This window comes from Macrobrachium rosenbergii, chromosome 43 (genome assembly GCF_040412425.1).
Source record: "Macrobrachium rosenbergii isolate ZJJX-2024 chromosome 43, ASM4041242v1, whole genome shotgun sequence".
NCBI classification, from domain to species: Eukaryota; Metazoa; Arthropoda; class Malacostraca; order Decapoda; family Palaemonidae; genus Macrobrachium; species Macrobrachium rosenbergii.
In genome coordinates, this window is record NC_089783.1 from 50,726,714 (window position 1) to 50,749,944 (window position 23,231).

Here is a 23,231-nt window from a genome sequence, read left to right on the forward strand (position 1 = left end):
ATAAACCAAGGTTCCAAGAAGATATCAAAGGATTTCACTGTGGTGTTCCATTTTAGAGTCTTAATATAGATAGATAGATAAACTAGCGACAAAAAGTCGGTGAAAGGGAATTTAAAGAAGTCATTAATCTTTGTGCTGGACTGGAGACAAGATTACTGAGTTACTGAGACATTGTCAAGCGACAATAATAACGATATAAATAATATTCACCATAAAAATAAAGGAAATGAGTAGAATAAAAAAAAAAGGATCTAGAGCACAGCCTACTGAAAATAAAACATGATGGAACTGAAATAAAACAATACCCTAATTCAGAATGTCCTACCCCGGAATGCCAAGGAGCTAAAGTAATGAAGGACATACGAAAGTAGTTTTATGGCCTTTGCGTTAATAAGAGTTTCTTAAAACAAAACTTCAGATGTGCTTACTGGATTTGATACCTGCCTTACAGGAAGCTAACAAAATAATAGGGTGGTCTAATACTGGAGACTTCCTTGACAATATAATAGACTAAATAAATCATCCTCAAATTTCAAATTTAGTTTACAAAGCCAATAGAGAAGATACATTGATTTTCAAGAATGAAAGGGGAAAAGAGACTTACATAACGAAGCTACCTCGCTCTCTCTCTCTCTCTCTCTCTATAGTCTCATTTTGGATTAATGTTTTAACAGACTCATCTTACTATACTCATGCACAAGGAACCCTCAATCAAATGAATTCAAACCATTTACTACGAAAAGTCCAAGCACAGTGGCCATAGCACAGAGTAAAGATCGAAAATAGTCACGGGTGTAAAGCCCTGTCCACACTAGCGGGCACTGCCCGACGGGCAAACGCTGTTCCCATAACCCGTTCCACTATACTGACCGGCTGAGTATGGAACCAGAGCAATGCGATTGTCTGGTAACACTGTTTCAGAAGCGAGAGAAAATATAAAGAGCTGCAAGTTCCTGACGGGCACGCCTGCTAGTGAGGACAGGCCATAAGACACCTTCTACCATTGAAGTGAAGTGAACTAGCAAACACAAATAATGAGACACATGCTTTAGATATATGATAACAAGGAAGAAAAATATATTGCTATCGACATCGAGGACTATGAATTCCCTCCCCCCCTTAAAAATCTAAATATTAAACCAATCTGGTCTTCAGCTTGCAAGAAACGGCTGGAGAGTTGATCTACAATGAACGCGCTTGAATGTGCTCAGGGAAAACCACAATATCAGTACTTACTGCAATTTTTGAGGAAACAGGACAGGTATATAATGACCACTTTATCCTCTGGGCTTAACTAGGGGTTGGGACCTCTCAAGGAGGTAATCTAACCTCCTTAGGACCACTTGCGGTTGACTTGGCCCATTCCCAGGCCCCGTCGCCCCTACCCCATCATTGACGATAGATAATGGTACTATTTTTCTTTGAATTATCATAAATTGTTTACTATTGTTTAAAGAATGTAAATAACAATACATATTTAAATGCATGTCATTCTCGCTTTATCGATGTCTATTGGCACTCAGTCATGTATGTTGATCTGCTCAATGACAACAGTGATCCAGACTAGGGATTCAGCCGAGGAGATGAAGAAGCAGGAGCCCTGCCTCCTTCCAGGAAGGCAGCTCCAGAATAGGGCCCCCCTTTCAGGGGTGCCCTGTCTCCCTCTGGGAAGGTTTCCATGGGGAAAGTGCCAGAGATTCCCCTCAAGGGATCCCTTGTTTATAATGGCCCAAACCCCCAGGGTGAGAATCTTCTTCGGGGATGCTTCCTAGCCCGGCAAGACCCTGCTATGAGACGGACTCACCTCCAAAGGGTGGCCTGGCTCCCTCTTAGTGAATCCCACTTGAAAGAAAAGTCAAATAGGTGGTCAAGATGAGTGCACAGTACATGAGAAATCTGGGAAACCTGAAAACACCGTTTACTAAAGACGAAAGAGTTTTTCTGATTATTTACAAAAAAACTTGTTCCTTAATTGTACTGTACGATAAACCTACGGGATCAAGAGGAAAGTATCATGATGGAGCAAATGTACCAGAGTTTATCCTACAGCGGGGATTTACTCACACTTGCGACTACTGACAATCATGGTACACGGATATGACACAGCACAAGTTTAAAAGCATAGTACGTGGCCAAAACCTGGTGTAGGGCAACTAAAGCTGCCTCTTAGTTAATCCAGCTATCAAAAACACCTACAAAACCCATCAGCTATTTCTTTTTCTTTTAACGTGTTTTTATTCCCATTTTTGTATGGGGTAAGCACGATGCCTTCTTTTGAAGGACTTTTTGATTTGGCTTTGGGGTAGACCTGTGGTCTCGATCGGCTGCCCTGCCTGACATCGCTTAGACCCCGGTTGTTTCATGTATCATACCAGACCCAACGCCCTTTCTTCCCAGCAGCGAAGTTATTGCGGTATGGCGAGTTCGAGACGTGTGAGATGTTTGTTATGTTTTCAGAAGGTGTTGTAGTGGCTTTGTTTTGTGTGTGTATTTAGTCTGTAACATCCATTTGCTTTTTAAGCAAACCTATCCGTTGATTAATCCCGGGATGTCTACGGATAGCAAAATCAGCACCTACAGACCTCATCAGCTGTAACCGACTGCCATCGAAAAACCCATCATAATTAATTAACTGAAATTGTAAAGTGGCCCAAATCCATCAACTGATAACACTAAAGTATTGGAAACTTAGTGAGCTTTACTTCCTCCGCATCACCAACACAACCTCTCCTTTGTAAGATTTATTGGGAGCTTTCCTTCCTCTGTATACATCTGTATATGTATAACTGCATCACGAAAATATGGAACGTGATGAATATATACATAAAGAAAAAATCCACGAAGGAAGGAGAAACAATGGAGCACTGCGAGAGCTTTCGAATGTGTCCTTTACTTAGCAGACTCAGAGTAAAGGACGATAGTTGAAAGGCCTCTCAGCACTCCATTGTTTCTCTTTCCTTCGTGGATTTTGTCTTTTATATATATATATAATATATATATATATATATATATATATATATATATATATATATATATATATATATATATATATATATATATATATATATATATATATATATATATATATATATATATATATATATATATTATATATATATATATATTTATATATATATATATATATATATATACACACACATATGTGTGCGCGTGTGTCATAGGGATATTAAGGAAGTTATATAATTATGTAGATGAAATAATGATAAGGATGAAAGAGAGATGTAGATGGGTTGGAACTGTCCTTCACACAACCCCTGGGATAATAACAGTGTCAACTGAGAACCTTTGGACACCAAAAGAATAGGAAGACCCCGTTCTACTTGAATGAGAACTAGAAGAGAAGAAGAGGCTGTGAAAGATAAAGAAAGCTAAGATTGAAGTTTGTGAAACCCTTTGTATCACGCAGATTTGAAGGCAATGCTGTAAGATTATATATAATATATATACACACACATACACACATATACATACACATATACATATATATATATATATATATATGTATATATATATATATTATATAGGTGTATGTATATATATCTATAAATGCACACATATATATACATATATACACACCCATATACATATATAAGCATATATATAGATGCATATTATATAATATATATATATATATATATAATATATATATATATATATATATACATGCATATTATATATATATATATATATATATATATTATATATATATATATATATATATATATATATATATATATATATATATATATATATATATATATATATATATATATATATATATATATATATATATATATATATATATATATATATATATATATATATATATATATATATATATATATATATATATATGAAATATAAAAACACCGTATCGTGCTTCTCATTTATTAATAGAAGGCTCCACAGTAATACTCTCGTTTAGCAAGATAAAGTGTATTCGTAGAAATACTTACAGAGCTTAAAGGTTTCCTCCATCCTTCCGTGGACTTGATCGCTAAACTAAAAAGAGACACACGATAATGGTGAAGAACTAGAAATAAATATAGGCAAACTGAAGCGGATAAACAAGGTTAAATTAAGCGAACAAGTCACTGGGTCGTATTTCTTTCCAGAATTCTAAATGATCTGCGAGGCGGGACAAAACGCTGGTCTTCTTCTTGAATGATTTCTCGAGGGTCGTTATCCCAAATGGTAGTTTGATCTACAGACTCTGGAACAGGCGAAGGGTGGTTACCTACATTATCAGATTGAAGAAGGCAGTGCACATTTCTGAAGCTCTTAATTCTGGCCCTTTTGCAAATCTCTTCCCTTAAAAGTAAATTATTCATAATGGCAATATTTCCCCTTAAAAGTATCATTTAAAGCGATGAGAGCTCCTTCCACAATCCTCCTAGTGGTCCTATCCGAACTTTTATCGATAATGTTGCCTTCCTTGAAGTCAGCGGTATGATTAGAATCCCAAGTGTTGCTTAGCAATGGCGCTGTAAACATTACCCAAACGGCAGGCTGCAATATTTTCCCGTTTTCTCTGGTCCAGAGAACGACCACTTTCTCCAATGCAGCATTTGTCACAGTTTTTACACCCTGCAGCATAGAATCCGACACCAGTGCTTGGTTATTTTCTTTCTAAGAGTATTAGGGTCTTGAAAAACTACACTATACCCATGTCTTTCTTTTCTAAGCTTATTAGAAACTTTTCTCAGGTCATGATTATCCGGAAGGGGAAGGGATTTAAAATTAGTAGTTGATCGGTGTTCCCTTGGATTATAAAACATTCCCTTGGCTCTAGAAAGACATTTGTCAATAAGAAACTTGGGGTAACATAACTTTTTGGAAGTTGCAGTCAAAACTTCACTGTCCTGGCCAATGCAACTAAGGTCATAAACTCGAAACGCTCTAAAAAAACGAATTGGTCTGAACATTTCTTTTGATTTTCTCGTCATGATATGAATAAAAACGTATGTACGCATTTGTGTGAGTATTTTCCCTGAAAACTGAAAATTTAAAAGACATAATACATCATCCCAGTGAACAACCAAAACTTTGTAAAAAGGGCAGGAGCTTATCGACTTCCCTTTCCACTGTGAATTTGATGGACGGAAGATATCAATTCAGTTGTAATGGAAACTGATCAGAACATTCGGCATCGTCCTTATAAACAATAAAGATGTCATCAACATATCTTACCCAATTATAAGGTTTCAAATCATTTGGGAGTTTGTCCACAAAAAGGATTTCAAAAAAATTCCATACAAGCTCTGTAAATATTTCTACTAATACATTCCGTCTTTTTAAACAAGATCCTTCTATTGATGTATACATACATATATATATATATATATATATATATATATATATATATATATATATATATATATATATATATGTATATATATATATATATATATATATATATATATATATATATATATATATATATATATATATATATATATATATATATGTATTTTATATATAGATATATAAATGTATATATCACACACATATATATATATATATATATATATACATATATATATATATATATATATATACATATAGAACTACTTTTGCACTCCCTAAGAAAAACAGAAGTGAACAAAAATGAATCACAAATGGCGATAAAACGAAAAAATACGCGTTCTAGACTTATATTTGAACTTTTATTATGATTATAATTTCTTTACATGATATAGGGCGTGCAGATTGGTATATACGGGCACTCACACACACACACACACATATATATGTGTATACATAATATATGTGTGTGTGTTTGTTTATTTCATGTAAACATAAATACGTGCATTGAGTACTATATAAGGTTCCCTTTTAGGATTTTAAAGACTTTCCATACTGTTCAAACATTTTTACCTCATTTCTTAACCACGTCTTACACTATATTCATTGCTGTTTCACTAAATAATCAAGTTCGCAGTTTCTACACCTGTCGCACTATCACAGATAACTATAAGTGTTAGGAAGTAATATATCAATCCTACTACAAAAATAACTCTTTAACGAAGGTGCGCTATCCTTTTTCATTATCGACTTTCTTCAAATGACGTATCTGTAACAAGGTAAGCCTTGTAAAGGTGCCATGGGTTATAAAATTCAAGGTAGTTACGTAACACTTAGGAGCGTCCCAATTCCGGCACGAAGTAGAAGAAATTCGACGCTAGCGTATGTTCCCGGATTTGATGACGTTGTATCGAACGCCGTCGGCGTTGCCTTTATGAAACAACTTCTCGTTGCCGTCCAGGTTTTCCTGCTTGAGCTTTTGGAGTCGCTTCTTCTTGCGGAACTTGTTGTGAGGCCTGGCTCTCGCCCAGAACTTGTGCGGGATGTGCCTCTTCTGAAGAAGGTGCGATGCGTTCCGGGCGAGGACGGCGGGTGACAGGGCGGTGTCGTTCAGAGCGTTCTGGCTCTCTTCGAAAACTTCTATGACTCGTTCGGGAGACCGAATGCCTAGAATTCTGCAGGGAAAGGGAAAAGGAATGTTAGATAACAGTTTGACCTAACTTGAATCATTAACGAAGGAAGAAAGGGGAATTATTATTCGAGCTGGGCGATCTTGAAACTTTTTCGCGTATGGATTTTCACTTTTCGTCTAATAATCTTGAGACAGGGTTTTTTTTTAATCTATGAAATTTTCCATGGAATGTGACTAATAGAATTATCAAATTGTTAAATGATTTGATTACAGGTTTCATCACAGACAGAAGTAATCATATTGCATTTCCATTACCTTCATTTCACACAGAAACAAAATAAAAACTTAATATATTTCTTTTTATTGTAAGTAAATCCTGAACATGCATAATCATCTCCAAGCTTTAACAGTCAACTCCAATCCCCACCTCTCAGAGTCCACTCACCCCACCCCACCCCACCCCCAACAAGGCAAAGCAGTCGCCTGGAAAATTTGCTATGAGGAAGGTGTCATTCAAGCAAGTATAAAACGCAAAAGAAATTATAGAGGCAGAGTGCAACCTTTAAGTACCTCATTCAGCCACTCAATTTCGTCTTCATGCACATGGCAGTTATCTGAATTACAAGTAAACAGAAAGAAAATGCCCTAGAGAATGACCTTCAGAGAAGCAGAAACCCTTAGACTGTAAATTTTATGCCTAACATGTAAATTTCTGCGTGTCATATTTATATCAATGCACAAATGAATAAACAGATGAATCCAAGAAACGGTTAGGGAGAAAACAAAGGCATACAAAAGCCAAATAACCTAAAGACGGAATGTATGAGGATGTGACAACAATGGCTGCAAAGAGTCGAGACAAATTGATTAAATTAATTTGTCTACTAAGATGGCGCGATCGATGCCAAAAATACTTTACTGATTGCCTTGTTTTTAAAGACGAAAAACATATCGAACCTTCTCTCATGACAACATCCCCACCTAAAAATACTCAAAAGTGACAATCACGCAATCATATATATATATAAATTTTATCAAAATACTTACATTTTATAAACATAACATGAAAAATTAAGCGTCATATTTAGTGGAGAATGGGTGGTAATTAGCCTTCTAATCTGGGCACTTCAAGAGAAAACATACTTCCAAGTCACTAAGGCAAGTATACTGGACCGTCACGCACTGCAGTCAAGAGGAAGAAACTATCATTGCAATATGGCTGGTGCTGACAAACCATTAAAAAATCCTTATGAAATATTTGCATCATAACTAGTCAGTCAAGAACAATTTCTCACCTCCTGGGCATATTAGTAAACACACATTTAAATTAACTGGGTAATTTCTAGCATTATCTATTCCATTATCTATTCCTACCAACCATACTCCTCTCTGATATTTTCCAGAATGTCTCTAAATAGCGAAGGAATCTCTCGGCATGTTTGATGCTACCCTCCTTACCAATGTCTTCCTGTTCTGAAGGAATCCTTACAAATGCACACTTTTCTCATGATGGGTTAAAAGCTTTTTTAGCACTACAAGAATAATATATAACTCAGCAGTAGCAATCAGTGCATACTGAATAAAGACCAACTGACTTCAGCATTAAGGAAACCAACTTCAAAACCAATGCCAGTGGCAGATTTGGTCTCATCAGCATATATGCGAGCTGAGACCTTGTACAGTGAGACATGGTCTACGCAAAAGGAAACGTGTTACTTTGCCTGACATTTCTTTTAATCCAGATTTAATATATTTACAAATTGTAACTTCAGGTAAGTACCTAGGAGGAAATGCAGTTTCTAAAAGCCATTTGTTATTTGAATACTTCAATATTTTATTCCCGGAAAGAAAACAAGTGGGGCACTCGAGGATGGTCTCTGAGATCTTAACTAATAAACTAGTCTATGAGTCTGGCGGGTTCTGCAATCTAATCTAGCACTGACCCAATCAAGTGAAAGCTAAGAGAAGTTTGCTTATGTTATCAATTATCATTGAAGAAGACAGGATAAAGATAAAAATGGCAAAATTTGAACAAGTTCACCTGAGAACTTGTGCACATGCAGTGCGGGAAGTGTGAGCTGTAGCAAAACTCAGAAGGTTGTTGAGGAAGGACAACTAGTGCAATTTCAAGCTTACCTGGCATCAGGTGTGAACTTATTCTCAAGTAATGCCTTTCAAAGGTCTTGCCAACATCTAGGCCAGGGACCAACCTCAAAATCAATGTTGGAAATAAGAGCTACATCACTATAAAAGAATGGCGTCCAAAATCCCTCGGGGTTTCCAGGAGCGATGAAGGCAGAATTAATTTACAGTGGCAAAATCACTTGCACAACTGGATTCAGATAGCGACAAGTCTACCTGCCCTTAGCTCATCTCTGGTCAAGCATTCTGTATGCATAATTTCATAATACAAATCTATGTCAGTTTCTCTTTGCGAAAAGGCAACAAGAAATACTCTTCAGAGAAATGTTAAGGATACAGGAAAACAACTGAATTCTTGTTGCCTAAACATATAATACGATAGGTCAATGACTAAGGAAGTTATAACGCTTATTTCAGATCCACCATCTTTTTCTCTAAGCTGATGGCCACTGCTGTAATGAGATCTGTTTATTCTTCATAATAACTCTCTCTCTCTCACATGACAAGAGCTTGAAAATGCTGGAATTTTTATACGTGTAAAAGAGGGGATACCCAGAGTTCATGGCATTAAAAAAAAAGCCTTCATTAATATGCGCATTACACTTCTGACACGTTCATGTGCAGTGCAAAAAGCTTCACAGGAGGCAGCCCAGTTACAGACGAATACTTGGTCTCGTTCTTCAGTCTCATCTCGCCTCTAAAGAAGAAAATCAAAGAGAACTGCCAAGTCTCGTGGACGAGGCTTTTTGGAAATAAGCAGTCGGTATTGGAAAATATACAGAACAGCTTGCACATGGCTGTACAGTAATATGACAGTGAGGAAAATGGGTTTTTAAGGGTCTGAAAAGGATATCTGACGGATCTCACTTGGTAAGAAAAATACCTGTACACAAGAGCACAGAATTTTGACACAGGCTGACACAAAGGGATGACTTAGTGACAATTCATAAATGGGCGATGGTGTAAATAAGAGGATTTTAAAGAGAAATTGCTGTTTAATCTCCAGTTCCTAACCACTTACAAAAGGCAGCTAAAGCTTAAACAGCACATCAATGAAATCCTTTCTCTGGCAGAAGAACAATCCTCTCTGAGACTTCAGCAGGTCGAATTCAACACGAACCAGTTGACAGGGCCTGTGCAGTAGCATGAGGATGGCTGGGGACCAAGAAGTCTTTTGCAACTCCCAAGTACTAAAAAGCGAAGAGCAATACAACGAGCAACAAGGTGGGTTGCTAGATGCATGATTCAGCGGGAGAAAGAGGTGCCGAAGACCATCCTTTCTCTATCAGTACCGCCGGAACGAATTTTGCCAAGAATTTTGACAGCATAAAAGAAATGAAGTGATTGATTACTTCATGAAAATGAAAATTAAGATTTATAAAACAGGGACTACCTTTCTTTACTTTGAGTAAAGGCTAAATAACAATATGAATTTATACTGGAAGATATGTACCTTTGTCCTTGTAGGACACTGAATACTTAAAAAAACAAGAGAGAGAGAGAGAGAGAGAGAGAGAGAGAGAGAGAGAGAGAGAGAGAGAGAGAGAGAGAGAAACGCACTCTTCTCTACAAACGCTCGCGAATTTTTATCGGAACTTAATTTCTTTTCTTACTTCTCAGGAACGCGCTGGACAGACAGGAGTAGGATGCACATGAAGATGAAGATTGACATCAAAAGCACACGAAATCTGAAAAGGAGGAGTCTCGTGAATGCTAAGTATTCGGCACTAAGACTAAAAAACGAAATATTTCATTCAGTATGATGACAGACAAACATACAGGCAGACACAGACAGACAGATGAGTTATCGGCGACTTGTTTATTTCGAGGCTGACAGGACATTCACAATTAGACCTTAAATGTAAAAATAGTATGACTAATAATAGGAGAAAAAGACCCATTAAGTGGAGTTTGCGCTTTCGTTTTTTTTTTTTTAGCCATAGACAATATTTTAAAGACTTGAAGTTTTTGTTAAGAGTAGCTCAGTGCCTGTGAGTGTATTAGATGAAGCGTCATGCATAAATATTAATTAATGAAGTAAAGGAAAAAGTTAACGATAGTCCACATTATTCATAAGGACACACTGAAGCAGTTTGTTCAGCGAATATATATATACAGTATATATATATATATATATATATATATATATATATATATATATATATATATATATATATATATATATATATATATATATATATATATATATATATATAATGTACATTGTATCTAATGAATATATCTACAAACTATCGTCCTAGACAATCTCTCTGCCGTAATCTTTTTCATGTGTGCCATCGGCCTCTTTCCGATCTACAAAAACTCCTTTCTCGGTGGGTTTCCCTCTGTTGAAACAAAGGACTCACTCAGTACCAGCTCTTTCCATGATCTTATATTTGCCATTCACTTAGAGTTGTATAATTACCACGAGTTTGTTAAATTTACCCTAGCAAGGAAAACTGCAGCAGACCTTCTATCATACGGAACATTGATAACTCAGTAATATTTACCACAAGACATTTGTTCCACTTAACCCAGTTCCGTTTCGTAGATGAAAAAAGGATTGAATAATATTTCCTGAAAGAAAGGAAACTGGCAATACTGATGCACTTTTAAAAATTGCAGTGTTGCAACCCCCAAAAATTCGGGAATTTGTAAAAACATATGGAAAAATTGTATGGAAACATTTCAAACTTGTCCCGGTCGTGTACTTTTGGCGTAAAACGAACTCATCTAGGAAGCAACTTCATGTGATATTCTAGAACTAACCAAGAAGATGAGGCCATAAATTGTCTTCCGAGACTAAGCTTCTGGCGCAGCCGTCCAAATTCCGGGCGTAACAACAAACATGCCAGTAAAACAAATGATTTTCTCCCGATAATCATAAGGACAGGAAAGACAGCCATATTAATAGGCCTACTTCTCCCTACTGACGTGTACCTTTATAAATATATAGCATACTGCTAAGCAGATTCATCAAATTCATCCTATCTAAAAGGGACTCTTGGCAGGACATCAGCCCAACAGCTGATCAAGCGAATGATGTATTCAAAGGGACAGTGGTCGGAGCCAACAGGTGCTAAAGGTTAATTAGGCATGAATAAGATAACAGCTAAAGCTAATATTGTCATCTTCGTAAAGGATGCGCCTTTGAACAGGTATATTGCATTCTTAAGTTTTGAGATTCTTTTTCTACAGATGTGCAGTAAATTAAGTTAGTTTCTAGACTTAATTATATAAAATTAATTCCATTCAAATAGAACTTTTCTGCTAAGCTGATGCGTTAGCTACGAGTTCGTCTCTCGATCTACTTTTTTTTTTTTTGTAAGTTGTTCATGGAAAATAAGATCATTCTTATGAAAGTATAGGACAGACTCCCTCCTGGAATGTGTATGATATGATGTGCATAAATGAAGACACGAACTGCTAACCAGGCACTCCGATGAGAGCTACCGAGTTTCTCTTATTTTTATTACTTTAATAAGTAAAATATCTCTATGTGGAAAACGAGCACTGTGTGACACTGCATTTCATGACGCAGACCTCTGGCTAACTGATCCTGCACTCTTGTCCCAAAACCTGCCTTCTGTATCTGGACCTCGAAAAATCCTGGACAAATCTGAATAAACGAAATGCTAATCATTAGACATCTGTATGTTAGAATGAAAATTATTTGAAAATTCAAAATCAGTTGTTTTTACTTCCTTGTAAATTTCCTCTCTCTATCTCTCTCTCTCTCATAGAAATCCCATCAGCCAGTTCTCACTTGTTACAATAATACTGTACTCCAAACCATGACGTATCATCTAACGCAAATACGTTTATATCAGCGAAGCTGTGAAGGAGGGCCTTGAATTGTGCAATCTGTATTATACCCTATAGGAATTTAATGTGAAAACATCAAGATTCTACGTTTGATGACAGAGGAATAGTAGGATTTATACGAAAAGTGAGGAATCACTATCATGAGTGAGTGCACTTTTACTTTTGTTTTTATATGCGGATGTATCAAAAGAACCTAATTGAACCAAAGAGTTTATGACAGTCATGCAAAGAAGTGCCAGGGGATCAGACGCAGATATTCGATATGGATTTTTGTCTAGAGTTTGAAAGAGCGAAGAAGGAAATGTTGCTTGGGGTGCGCATTCATCTGCGTAAACTGTAACAAAATCTTGTAAAAATCATATAAAAGTATTGAGGATGAATGGACTGGATAGTCATCTGTGACTAGCATTTCAAAGAGTGATATCTAAGATTAAATTTAGAATATTTGAAACAAAAAAGGGAAGGACTGAAATAAAGGGTGATATGAGTCTGTTGATTAATAGTGTTTTGTGGGATAAAATAAGTCCGTGTATAAGGTCGGTGGAATGGCTTATGATCCTAATCTATACAGTTTCAAGGAGACCACTAAGTAAAGAATGGTTCGAAGCTAATATTAACAAGAGTCAGACTTGAGATCAAATTGGAAGCTACAAAGCAATTAATTTAATAACTGGAATACTAGGAGTATGCTATGACTGGGTATTAAATTTCATTCAGGTTAAAAGCCAAAGTGTTGGTGACGAATAGGTGCAAGGAGCTTCGCAACATATTTGCAATGAAATAAGAGTCGGAGGAAACAAAATTTGGAACTGAACGAAGGTTTAATTAGAAAAATCTTTACGTGAAAGAACATGGTTTGAAACGTGTGCAGATAACTGAGCTACAAAAGATGTTGAGTAGAAATGAAAAAGGTATATAAGTTCACTGATGCAAAGTAAACATTACAAATAGTTTAGAACAGGTGAACAAATACCTAAAAGTATGTCTAGGACTTTGATTGCACATAAGGCAACATCAGTCTCAGATATAGAAATGGCTTTTATATCCTTTGAAGTCCATGGAGACACACAAGGCAAATGGTTATCGGAGAAATGGATTATTGTACGTTGGAGACTTATGGCCAGCGCCTGAGGCTCTTGTATTTGAAGTCAGCTTCTTATGATGAAACCGCTTTGCGATACACACATGCGCACACACACATATCTATATAAATATATTATATATATATACATATAAATATATATACTGTATATATATATATATATATATATATATATATATATACATGTGTACACACACACATATATATATATATGTATATATGCATATAAAATTGCGAGCATATTTGTGGATTATTCTCAAGAAGTGAATCCAAGCCTGTTCGGAAAACTGTTTAACAGCTCATTTGTTCCTTGGTTTATAAAATATTCCATTCATATGCTTCTTCCTTTCACGTCCTCTTGAAGCCCAAAGGGATATTAACACTCCGGTGCTTAATTAAGTATACTGTAGTTCAATAAATCATATTGGAACTTTTGAATCAGGGTTGAAACCATGTGAAGTGCACATGTGCAACATCAGCTGCTTCATACACCTGCACAGAAAGCTCTTCATCAGTGCGCCGACACTTGCATGTACCCTCGTAATCGGCACTTCAAGTATAAACTAGTTAGTTTTAATTAAATATGAACAGTTTAATGTATGCCTGGAAGAAGAAGTCAGTTTCTGGCTTCATTATAGTCAATGCATCTCATGAAAATTAGGCAGGAATTTCTTTCATTCTCATATATATCTTTAAGGACACACACACACACACACACACACACACATATATATATATATATACATATGAATAAACAATCTTTGATACTTGATAGCCTGTTTTACTGCATCTCTCGAAAAGGCTCAAGTTAGCGAACACCTGTTGAAGTGGCTGGAAGTGAACATGTGTTGTCACCCAGCGGACGATCTCTGATGCTTCTCTGCACTTGTTAGAAAGAAAGTGGTAAACAATTCAGTTAATGAAATTCCAGTCGTATAATGCAAATAATCGATGGATTTTGATATATACACATAATCCTACTGATTTAACTACACTGTCTGCACAACCATTAACGCAAAAACTGTGGCTTTAAACGAATCGTCTTGTCCGTTTTCTTACTTCTCGTTGAAGGTGTATTGCAATCTCTTTTGGGCAGTTTAACCGCTGTTATCCCAAGTAACAGCTTTCATTCCACTTTCTACCAAGGGTATTTATTTCCAACGTGGGAATATTGCAAAGGGTGCCTCTCTCTCTCTCTCTCTCAAATAACACACCTGTGACTTGTGTTTCACCATCGTATTTGATGAAGACGCCATTCCAATTCTTTGCTTCAATTTCACTTCATTTCTGTGGGTGTTTTGTGTATTTTTGGGTCCTTTTATCCGTCCTCCTCGAGTCCATCAGGAGTTCCAGTTTTTTTTTTTTATTACAGTTTATAATTTACTTGAATAAATCGATATTCAGTGACGAATCGTACCTATTAGGATTATTATTAATAGCAAAGACGGAAGTTTAGATGGAAGAGCAGAATGCTACGTAACCAAGGTTTCAATAGGACAAGTGGCCCGGTGCGGTAAGAAGTTAGTAAAATATAAACTACATACGAGAATTTACATAGAAAAATAAGTTAAATAAATAAATGAAAATATGAAAAGAGTCCCGATAGCCTTGGAACAAAACTAGACATCCATGTGGTACTGAACTTCACAAGCTAAAAGGTAAAGCTTTTTGATTTAACTGCATATCTAAGTGATGGATGGTTTATACTTGGAAGAATTATGAAAAATGTATAAAGTATGCATAATGAACTATTCGAAAGACGGTGCTAGAGATTTAAACTAAGATCTGAAATAAATTTTTATCCGCCAATTTAAGATGCGAGTCAACGGCTGAAGACCAAACCGGGGAACAATATTCAAAACGTGGCAAAATATGTATTGAAATATGTCTTCTGGATAGACAGGTCTTCAAAAATCTTGAAAGATCTTCTCAGTGCGGGAAAATTTTCGTGCAATGCCTTGCCCGTTCTTAGCATTTTTCTTTCTGAAAGTCTCACACGAATATGACTGCGTTCTGCCATCTTCATCTGTTCTGCAGGACTGTCACAAAATAGCTGACAATATTTTTTTCGATTTTAAAGGTTAGCGTGCTCTTTGAGCTTAAGTTTTCTGCATTAGGAACTGCCTGCGGTTTTGGGCATATTCCTCGTTAGTTTATTATGAATGTCACTATTTGTTTTATACTACTAACTTTACACAGATCGTCTCTCATCTTTTGACTTCAGTCACGACAATGGAAAGACGATATGTAACCTCAGCGTCGCATCCACTACTAGCCGACGGAAGTCACAGATAATGTAATTGTAATATATTTGTTTCTTTTGATTCTTCATCTAAATCTATTCCAGGTACATAACTTTTCGGCTCCTATATCATTATAAGGATGGTACCACAATTTACAGAAATCTCACGGGATCCAACAATCCTCTACCGTGTAATGAACACTGCCATAGGCTTTCATGATTGCTTGAGCAGATGCATTTTATAGTTCTGCATAGCATTCATTTGGAAATCTTCCTCACTCCAGGTATTTTTTTAGTTTTCTGTCAAAGAAAACTATTGTGCCGGCTTTGTCTGTCCGTCCGCATCTTTTTCTGTCCGCACTTTTTTCTGTCCGCACTTTTTTCTGTCCGCCCTCAGATCTTAAACACTACTGAGGCTAGAGGGCTGCAAATTGGCACGTTGATCATCCACCCTCCAATCATCAAACATACCAAATTGCATCCCTCTAGCATCAGTAGTTTTAATTTTATTTAAGGTTAAAGTTAGCCATAATCGTGCTTCTGGCAACGATATAGGCTAGGCCACCACCGGGGCGCGGTAAAAGTTTCTGAGCCACGGCTCATACGGCATTATACCGAGACCACCGACAGATAGCTCTATTGTCGGTGGCCTTGATTATACGCTGTAGCTGCTGCAGAGAAAACTCGACTGCGCCGAAGAAACTTGTTACTTGTTACTTCTTATTTTCTATCCATTTTCCTAGTATATTCCCCTGCAGTGTGTTCGAGTTTTATGTGTACCTGAGAACGAAAAACGATTTGGTTAATTCAACTCCTTATTACCGTTGTTATTTTTCCTTGATAAGCTATACGTTATTCTTTCTTGTCTTTGTTCTTTTATGCAGTTATCATAAGGTTCACCATAAATGTGTAAGAGAGCGACGAAACAAAAACAGAATAACGTACAAATAGTTATACACAAACAACATACACAAATACATCAACAGAAAACAAGGATCTAGGAAAACACTCGAGGTGCGTCAGCTCAGTTGCCATTCGGTTTTTCGTCGAACAAGATTGCGCAAGCAACTGCTTTGCTTCTTTCCTATTTATCACGATTGACTAACGAAATGACGAAGTATAACTGGGGGCATCCAAGCACGATGTAAAACATAAAAAGCTCAAGAAGAAGATAGCTTAGGTCTATGAAAAATTTTAAAGAATGTGTCAGCTACACAGGATGAGATAAAAAAAAATCTTTTAAAATTTTCTGTTTTCTTCTTCGGCATAATATGCAAAATAAGAAAATGATTGATAGATGAAAAACTGAAAGGAACACGTCATCTACGCAGAATGAGAAAAGTAAGAAGCAAATCTGTCTTACGAATTTTGAAAAGCTCAAGACGAAACGTAGCAGCGTCTACAATTTCTTTCTTCAACAAGTTAAATAAACTACGAAATTTAAATAGATATATCTGTCTCCTATTGTTTTCCTGTTCGGCGTGATAAGCAAATTAAGAAATTTACAGATAGACAAATAGACAGGCAGAGTAACCTGGCTACCTTAAGCAATAGGTCAGAACACTTTCACTCCGCTCCACTTACTTGTCAGAGGCGTGGACGTACTTGAGCGTCCGTGAACTCCAAAGGAGGAATTTGAACACTGGCGGTGGAAGGTACAACATCACGTAAGATATTTTCCGAAACAAAGTCTTTGTGAACCTAAAAAGAGAAGTTTGCGTTGTTGAAGTGCATCAGTGAAAAAAAAAAGTCTTCGAATGACAGTCCTCCAAGCACAAAATAAGTTCCAGAGTTTGTTATTTTCTTTCTTTTGCCCAACACCTAGACTTACGTCCCATAACCAGGTTGTCGAATTCTCAGTGTTTTCGTGAGATTCAGTTAGTCTTGATTAACCCGACACCCGAGAGGCCATGCTGAAATGTTTTCGCCTTTTACAGTTCATGCTCATGACTTCTCTGTAAAACCATGCTTTGTTCTTGTGTTCCCGCCACCTCATCCAATGAGTGTTGTCTTTCTAAACCCAAATCTACCGCTGCTTGGCGAACCTCATTCTCGTCATGTGAAGGTCGTTACACTCGTAATGAAGTACAAGACACAATACGGGGTCAAGTCTTGGTTGAAAGAAGCGCAGCAGTTGTCTTGAGTAGGCAGCGAGCAGCAACACCAACAGAGACTGGGTTATCACTGCTGCTCTGCCAGTCTTACAGGTGTGTTGCGAGAGTACGAGGAGAAACTAACCAACGGACGTTAGTGACCCGACGACCGGAGTTGCCTCACCCACCGGAGCTCTCCCACATTTTTTACCATTGCTTGTCTTAGTCCTTACTCTTCGTCTACCGTTCTATTTACTTTCTGTTCCCTTCGTCCGTCTTCCTCTTCTTCTTTTACATTTTTATTATCATATGCCGTCCTGTTCTCCTTCCTCTTCCTCTCCTTTCCGCACCACGTAAAAAAGAAGCCTGCGATGCACTTGACACATGCAACATTATGCGTCCGCTCTCTTGCCTGTCATCCTATCTCTTGACTTCCTGTTCTTAAACCTCACCCGAGTGTGTATGCGTATACTATAATGCAAGGTGCCGAACATGACTAATTTCTGGGAAGAGACAGGGAACGCTTAAGATCAGATGGGTGGAAACAGAAGCACAGAAGTTACAGGCCACATATTTCTGCCTTGCTAGCTCTGAGAAAGGTAGTATGCGTGTGCGTAAGACCGTGTTTTGAGTGTGAGTGCGTGTGTGTGAGAGTGAAAGAGAGAGGTAGAGAGGGAGACGGAGCGTAGGAGAGAGAGAGAGAGAGAGAGAGAGAGAGAGAGAGAGAGAGAGAGAGAGAGAGGAGAGGGAGAGAGAGACATATGTATGCAGAAGTTACGCTCTGTGATGTTTCACTGAATAAATTTCGAATTCACATTTCAGCTTCATCTCTCAGTTTGAGCTCAAACAAACACTAATTAATTTTCCTTCCAACTTGCTTTACGGAAGCTAACTGCATCGGCAATGCACTTAAAACCAGTTAACGAAAGTGATCGATCGGGAAACAGAAGGGGAGAAGGAAGACCTTCGACTCAGTGTAAAAAGAATGACCATATCAGCCTACGCTTTGAGATGCGTGGAGTAGACTAACAGGCAGAGTTTGGGAAGCAGATGACGTTAGGAGAGGAGAGCAACGGTAACTTTTAAAGTTAAATTGCCAGCCTCTCACATGGTTCGGCCGAGGGAATTGTTCTTACATTAGAGGTAAGAGGCAGAAATGAATGTGCGGAAAGTGAAAGACCGAAAGCAATGTACCTAGGGCCGCAGGGACTCTGAAATCTCCTTTAATACTATATACGGTGTGCCACGCAATACACACTGTATGTGGCACACCTGACGGGGGTACAGACATGGCACCAGCCTCAGCGCTGAACACCACATCGCGCTGTCAGTCATCAAAGTCTATTGATGTCTCTTCTAACTTCGGCAAAGGCACTGAAAATTCAGCAGTAATGTAAGAACGCGAGCCATTGAGAAGAAGACAAGCGCCTCCCCCCCCCTCCCCCGCGTAGTACTACAAGGAGTAATTCTATTTTGAACAATTCTTATTTATGCTACCGATACATACGCCACTTGCATACATATTCAGCGCAGTTTCATGTAATAAATTGTATAAATTCAGTTCAAATTCATATTAAAAACACTGTCTTGAACAGGTGTCCTTCCTCAAGACATAAACACACTACATCACCAATAAACCTCATTTCTCTTATCACTCTTCATCTTCACACCTTAAAATGGAAGATATTTGTTCGATGCACATTTCAACTGTATCAAATTATAACTGTCTCCTGAGCTATTTAATCTACAACTGATTTCCACAGCAAGGTGGTTCCATACATAATTTTTTTCCTCGCTGGCGGTGTATCAAAAATTTTAAGCGACATAGAGACGAATTTTTTCTATGTTTCCGTTTCCACCGAAAGATTTCTTTTGGATCCCAAACTATTCAGTCTTCTCTTTACTCCTCCGCAACACTAAATTCCAGATAGCTTATTTCGTAGTGATTAGGCCTTTGTGCTTTTGTGGGAGGAACGTTTTGAAGTTATCATACAGCTGACATCCGAGGTACGACAGCTGTAATGTACCACAGGTGTTGAAATCTGGACACCAGTCACTTTCGTTTTATTTGATTTTAGTTTGTGTTTTAATAATATTTCAACAACGTAGTTTTCCTTAAATGAAAAATTTCTAAAATTACTTATTTCCAAGGAGTAAGTTATAGAAAATAATGAGAAATTAACGATAATCATAATTCAAGTAAGTAAAAATTAAGTCTGCAATGGCAATTCCCTTCAAAGTCAGTAACTATATATTGTTCAAATATGGACGCAAGCTCAAAACTTTCACCAGAGAAAAAAAATTCTCATTTCCTTCCTCATCTTACTTATCTGCGCTGACAGTCCGTCTCTGCAGCTTCAACATTCGCATTGAACATCCACACTTTACTTCCCTGAAGGAGAGTTTGCTCAACAATCTACTTTAGTTTCCTAAACACTCTTAATCTCTTCCAAATCTTTAGCATATGCCTTTCTACCCTCCTTGCTAAACTATCCCATCACTGTTGTGACTTCTCACATCACTCCATTCACAAACATTGCAAACAGCTTTGTAGGCTAAGGACAAACGCAATTTAATTTCAAATAGTCATACTCCCACCTACATTTCCTAACAATCTCTTTGCTTTATTCTTTAAAATTTTTCATCACTCTAAATTAAGTAAGTCCGGCATCAAAAATCTTTAGTATTTACCATGTCACACCTCTGCCAGTTTCTTTATATAAGCTTTTTTTCTAAGTCCAAATGAGCCACAAGCAGCCATTTCCTTTTACTCGCAAATTTCACATAAAAACTTTTTCATAATAACTATTTGATCCACAAACCGTTTTCATTGTCATAACCCATGCTGCTTTTTTTCTCATATCAACCCTTCACAATCTAAATCCTTCTATATACCCTCCTTAGTATGCCCAGTAATGTTATCCCTTGTAATTCAGTAATTCATTTTTCATAATAATTATTCTTCTCACCCAATTTTCGGTAACTTTTCCCTCGTCCAGATGTACCTTACACAACCTGTCAGTCATCAATTACATTTTCAGCACCACATCTTACATGTGCCCTCTGCGTAAGTGTATTGAGCAGTTAGTGTTGCTGAAGTTTTCAGCATTTAGGGTTCATCCATAATTCAGCAACTGAGGTGCACATTTCTTGGGAGATACCCCCTGTTAGAAGAAACGGTTTAATGTTGAATATATATATATATATATATATATATATATATATATATATATATATATATATATATATATATTGCTAAGAAAGTTAACTCTCTCAAGGCAACTCGCCTTTCAAGAATAATGTAAATGTTCATGATAAACAAACTTAATAACCTTCTGTTAATTAAGTTCATTTGCCGACACACTCTGACCGTCAGTCGTGGAGATTTGCCTCTCCAATCTCACTCTGATTTCCCTTGTTGCTTTTAATCCTCTCTTGAGCTCTGTGACTGCGATAAGCCTCCTATTCCAGGCTGACCTGAACTTGAAGAAGACGCCTAGCCTCCTGAATGACCCAAGGCAATGATTAAGGCGTCCATGCCTTCTGTATGGCTTGGGGCACACATTAACTGGCCTTCGCCAAAAGAGAAAGTTGGACATATTAACTGCCCAGCCTTCACCCAAAAAGAAAGTTGGACATACCCAGAATGCATCTGGAATAAAAAGAGCCTGTAATCCTAGGAGCTAATAAATAGCCCCCATCGCAGAAATTGGGAGAGAGACCAGAATGCCGCGAAGCAAGTCACATCTCTTGACTGCCCACTCCTTCAAAGCTAGCATCCCTCAGTGGCTGAATGACTTAGTCCTAGTATCTTAAACCCAGTGCCAATCCCCCCACCCCAACCTGTCCCTCCATTGGTATGACTACAGGAGCCATCTCTTCAGAATTAAGGTACAGTAAGGAATTGAGGTTGTCCAGTCACTTAGCATTTTTCTTCCTCCTAAACGTCTCCGTTTCAAAGAGCAATTCTCACACAGACCTGACCTGTCATATTAAACTTGTGTCACAAGTTTATTAAGTGTATTCAGTAGTGTTTTATGTAAAGAGGATTTCTGTTGCTCACAACGCTAGCCTCTTATCACCACTATTCTAGTTAACTGGTTAAGCGATTGTATGCTTTTCTCTACTGCAGAAAGGAGCGCTTGCCACTGTGGACCCCTCTGCCACGATTGTATACTTGTTGGCTGCACCGAGGAAATTCCAATTGCTACCTTATGAACTGTGCCACTGAAGTGTAATCCCCGGCACTCGGCTAAAATCCATTGTTCGTTTTATGTGCTGCTGCAGGACTCCCTAGTGGGTCGCCTTATTCCTCCCTGTCTTCTGATTTTCTATTGCAAATACATGTAATTTAGCTATCCTAAGAATTTATCTCCAGAATCCCTCTAAAGTAGGGCCTTCAGCCCCCCCCCCCGTCCCTTCTTATTGTTTTTACTCTTGGAGGTGATACCGTTAGATTAGCGGCATCCTTTTGGTAAGTTTCTTTCCCCCACCTTCAAGCGTAATGATATATATATATATATATATATATATATATATATATATATATATATATATATATATATATATATATATATATATATGTGTGTGTGTGTGTGTACATATCTATATAAAGATATATATATATATATAATATATATATTATGACAATGAATGAGAGAAGAACCATTCTCTTTATAGTTCCACTCAATCGTTGTGGCAATGGTGACGTTCTCTTCACGTTTCTGAATTAACCTATGGCACGCAACGTATCTATGCATGGTCCCCTATGAGGTTCCATTGTAGCGAGAAATGTCAAAGGATTTTTTTTTTTACGCATTTCTGAACAAAAAAACTGAACGTGGAAGCAATAATCGTCCGTGCGTAACTCAATACAATGACGTGGAACAGAACCTTCTTTCAAGAAGAAAGAAGAAAAAACAAAAATGTTTTGCATTTTTCTCTTATTTTCTCTATCTCTTTCTTCCTGTTTTGCTTTGGTCGCAGTAAACTTAACTTGGGTAAATACTGACTCTTTGGGATCCATCCAAAGAGTAACTTTGGCAATGCATTCGCAAGATTGACCTCCCAAATGTAGGAGAAAAGACAATGTCCTGTTTTGAGGGTTAGAGGGCAGTAAGCAACTGAGGCAATATTCATACATACGTACATACTCATTATCCGTTTCCTATCGCTAGGGATTGATCTCTCTCTGCTGTGGCACTTAAGGATGAAGTCTGAAGATGACATAGGATGGGATTTCGACACGCACATATTCTGTATACGTGTCTAAGTATATGTGTGTGTATATATATATATATATATATATATATATATATATATATATATATATATATACACATATATACACATACAAATATACATTATATA

At 37.2% G+C, this 23,231-nt stretch overlaps 1 protein-coding gene across 8 annotated transcripts in view; it reads right to left on the minus strand.

The window, feature by feature from the left end:
- Nucleotides 1–5,670: 5,670 nt before the first annotated feature.
- The window catches only part of LOC136828891 (uncharacterized), a 39,053-nt gene continuing 21,492 nt past the window's right edge, over nt 5,671–23,231 (minus strand). For 2 of the 8 annotated variants that reach the window (XM_067087195.1, XM_067087197.1), the window contains exons 2-3: nt 10,213–10,287; nt 5,671–6,500 (exon numbers count right to left, since the gene is read on the minus strand). In XM_067087195.1, coding sequence (XP_066943296.1) covers nt 6,203–6,500; nt 10,213–10,287 — 373 coding nt within the window. In that variant the 3' untranslated portion in view covers nt 5,671–6,202. Of the gene's footprint in view, nt 6,501–10,212; nt 10,288–17,352; nt 17,470–17,599; nt 18,509–19,531; nt 19,606–19,640; nt 19,794–23,231 lie in introns of those variants that run through there. The other 6 variants (XM_067087190.1, XM_067087192.1, XM_067087193.1 and 3 more) reach the window with 6 other exon arrangements.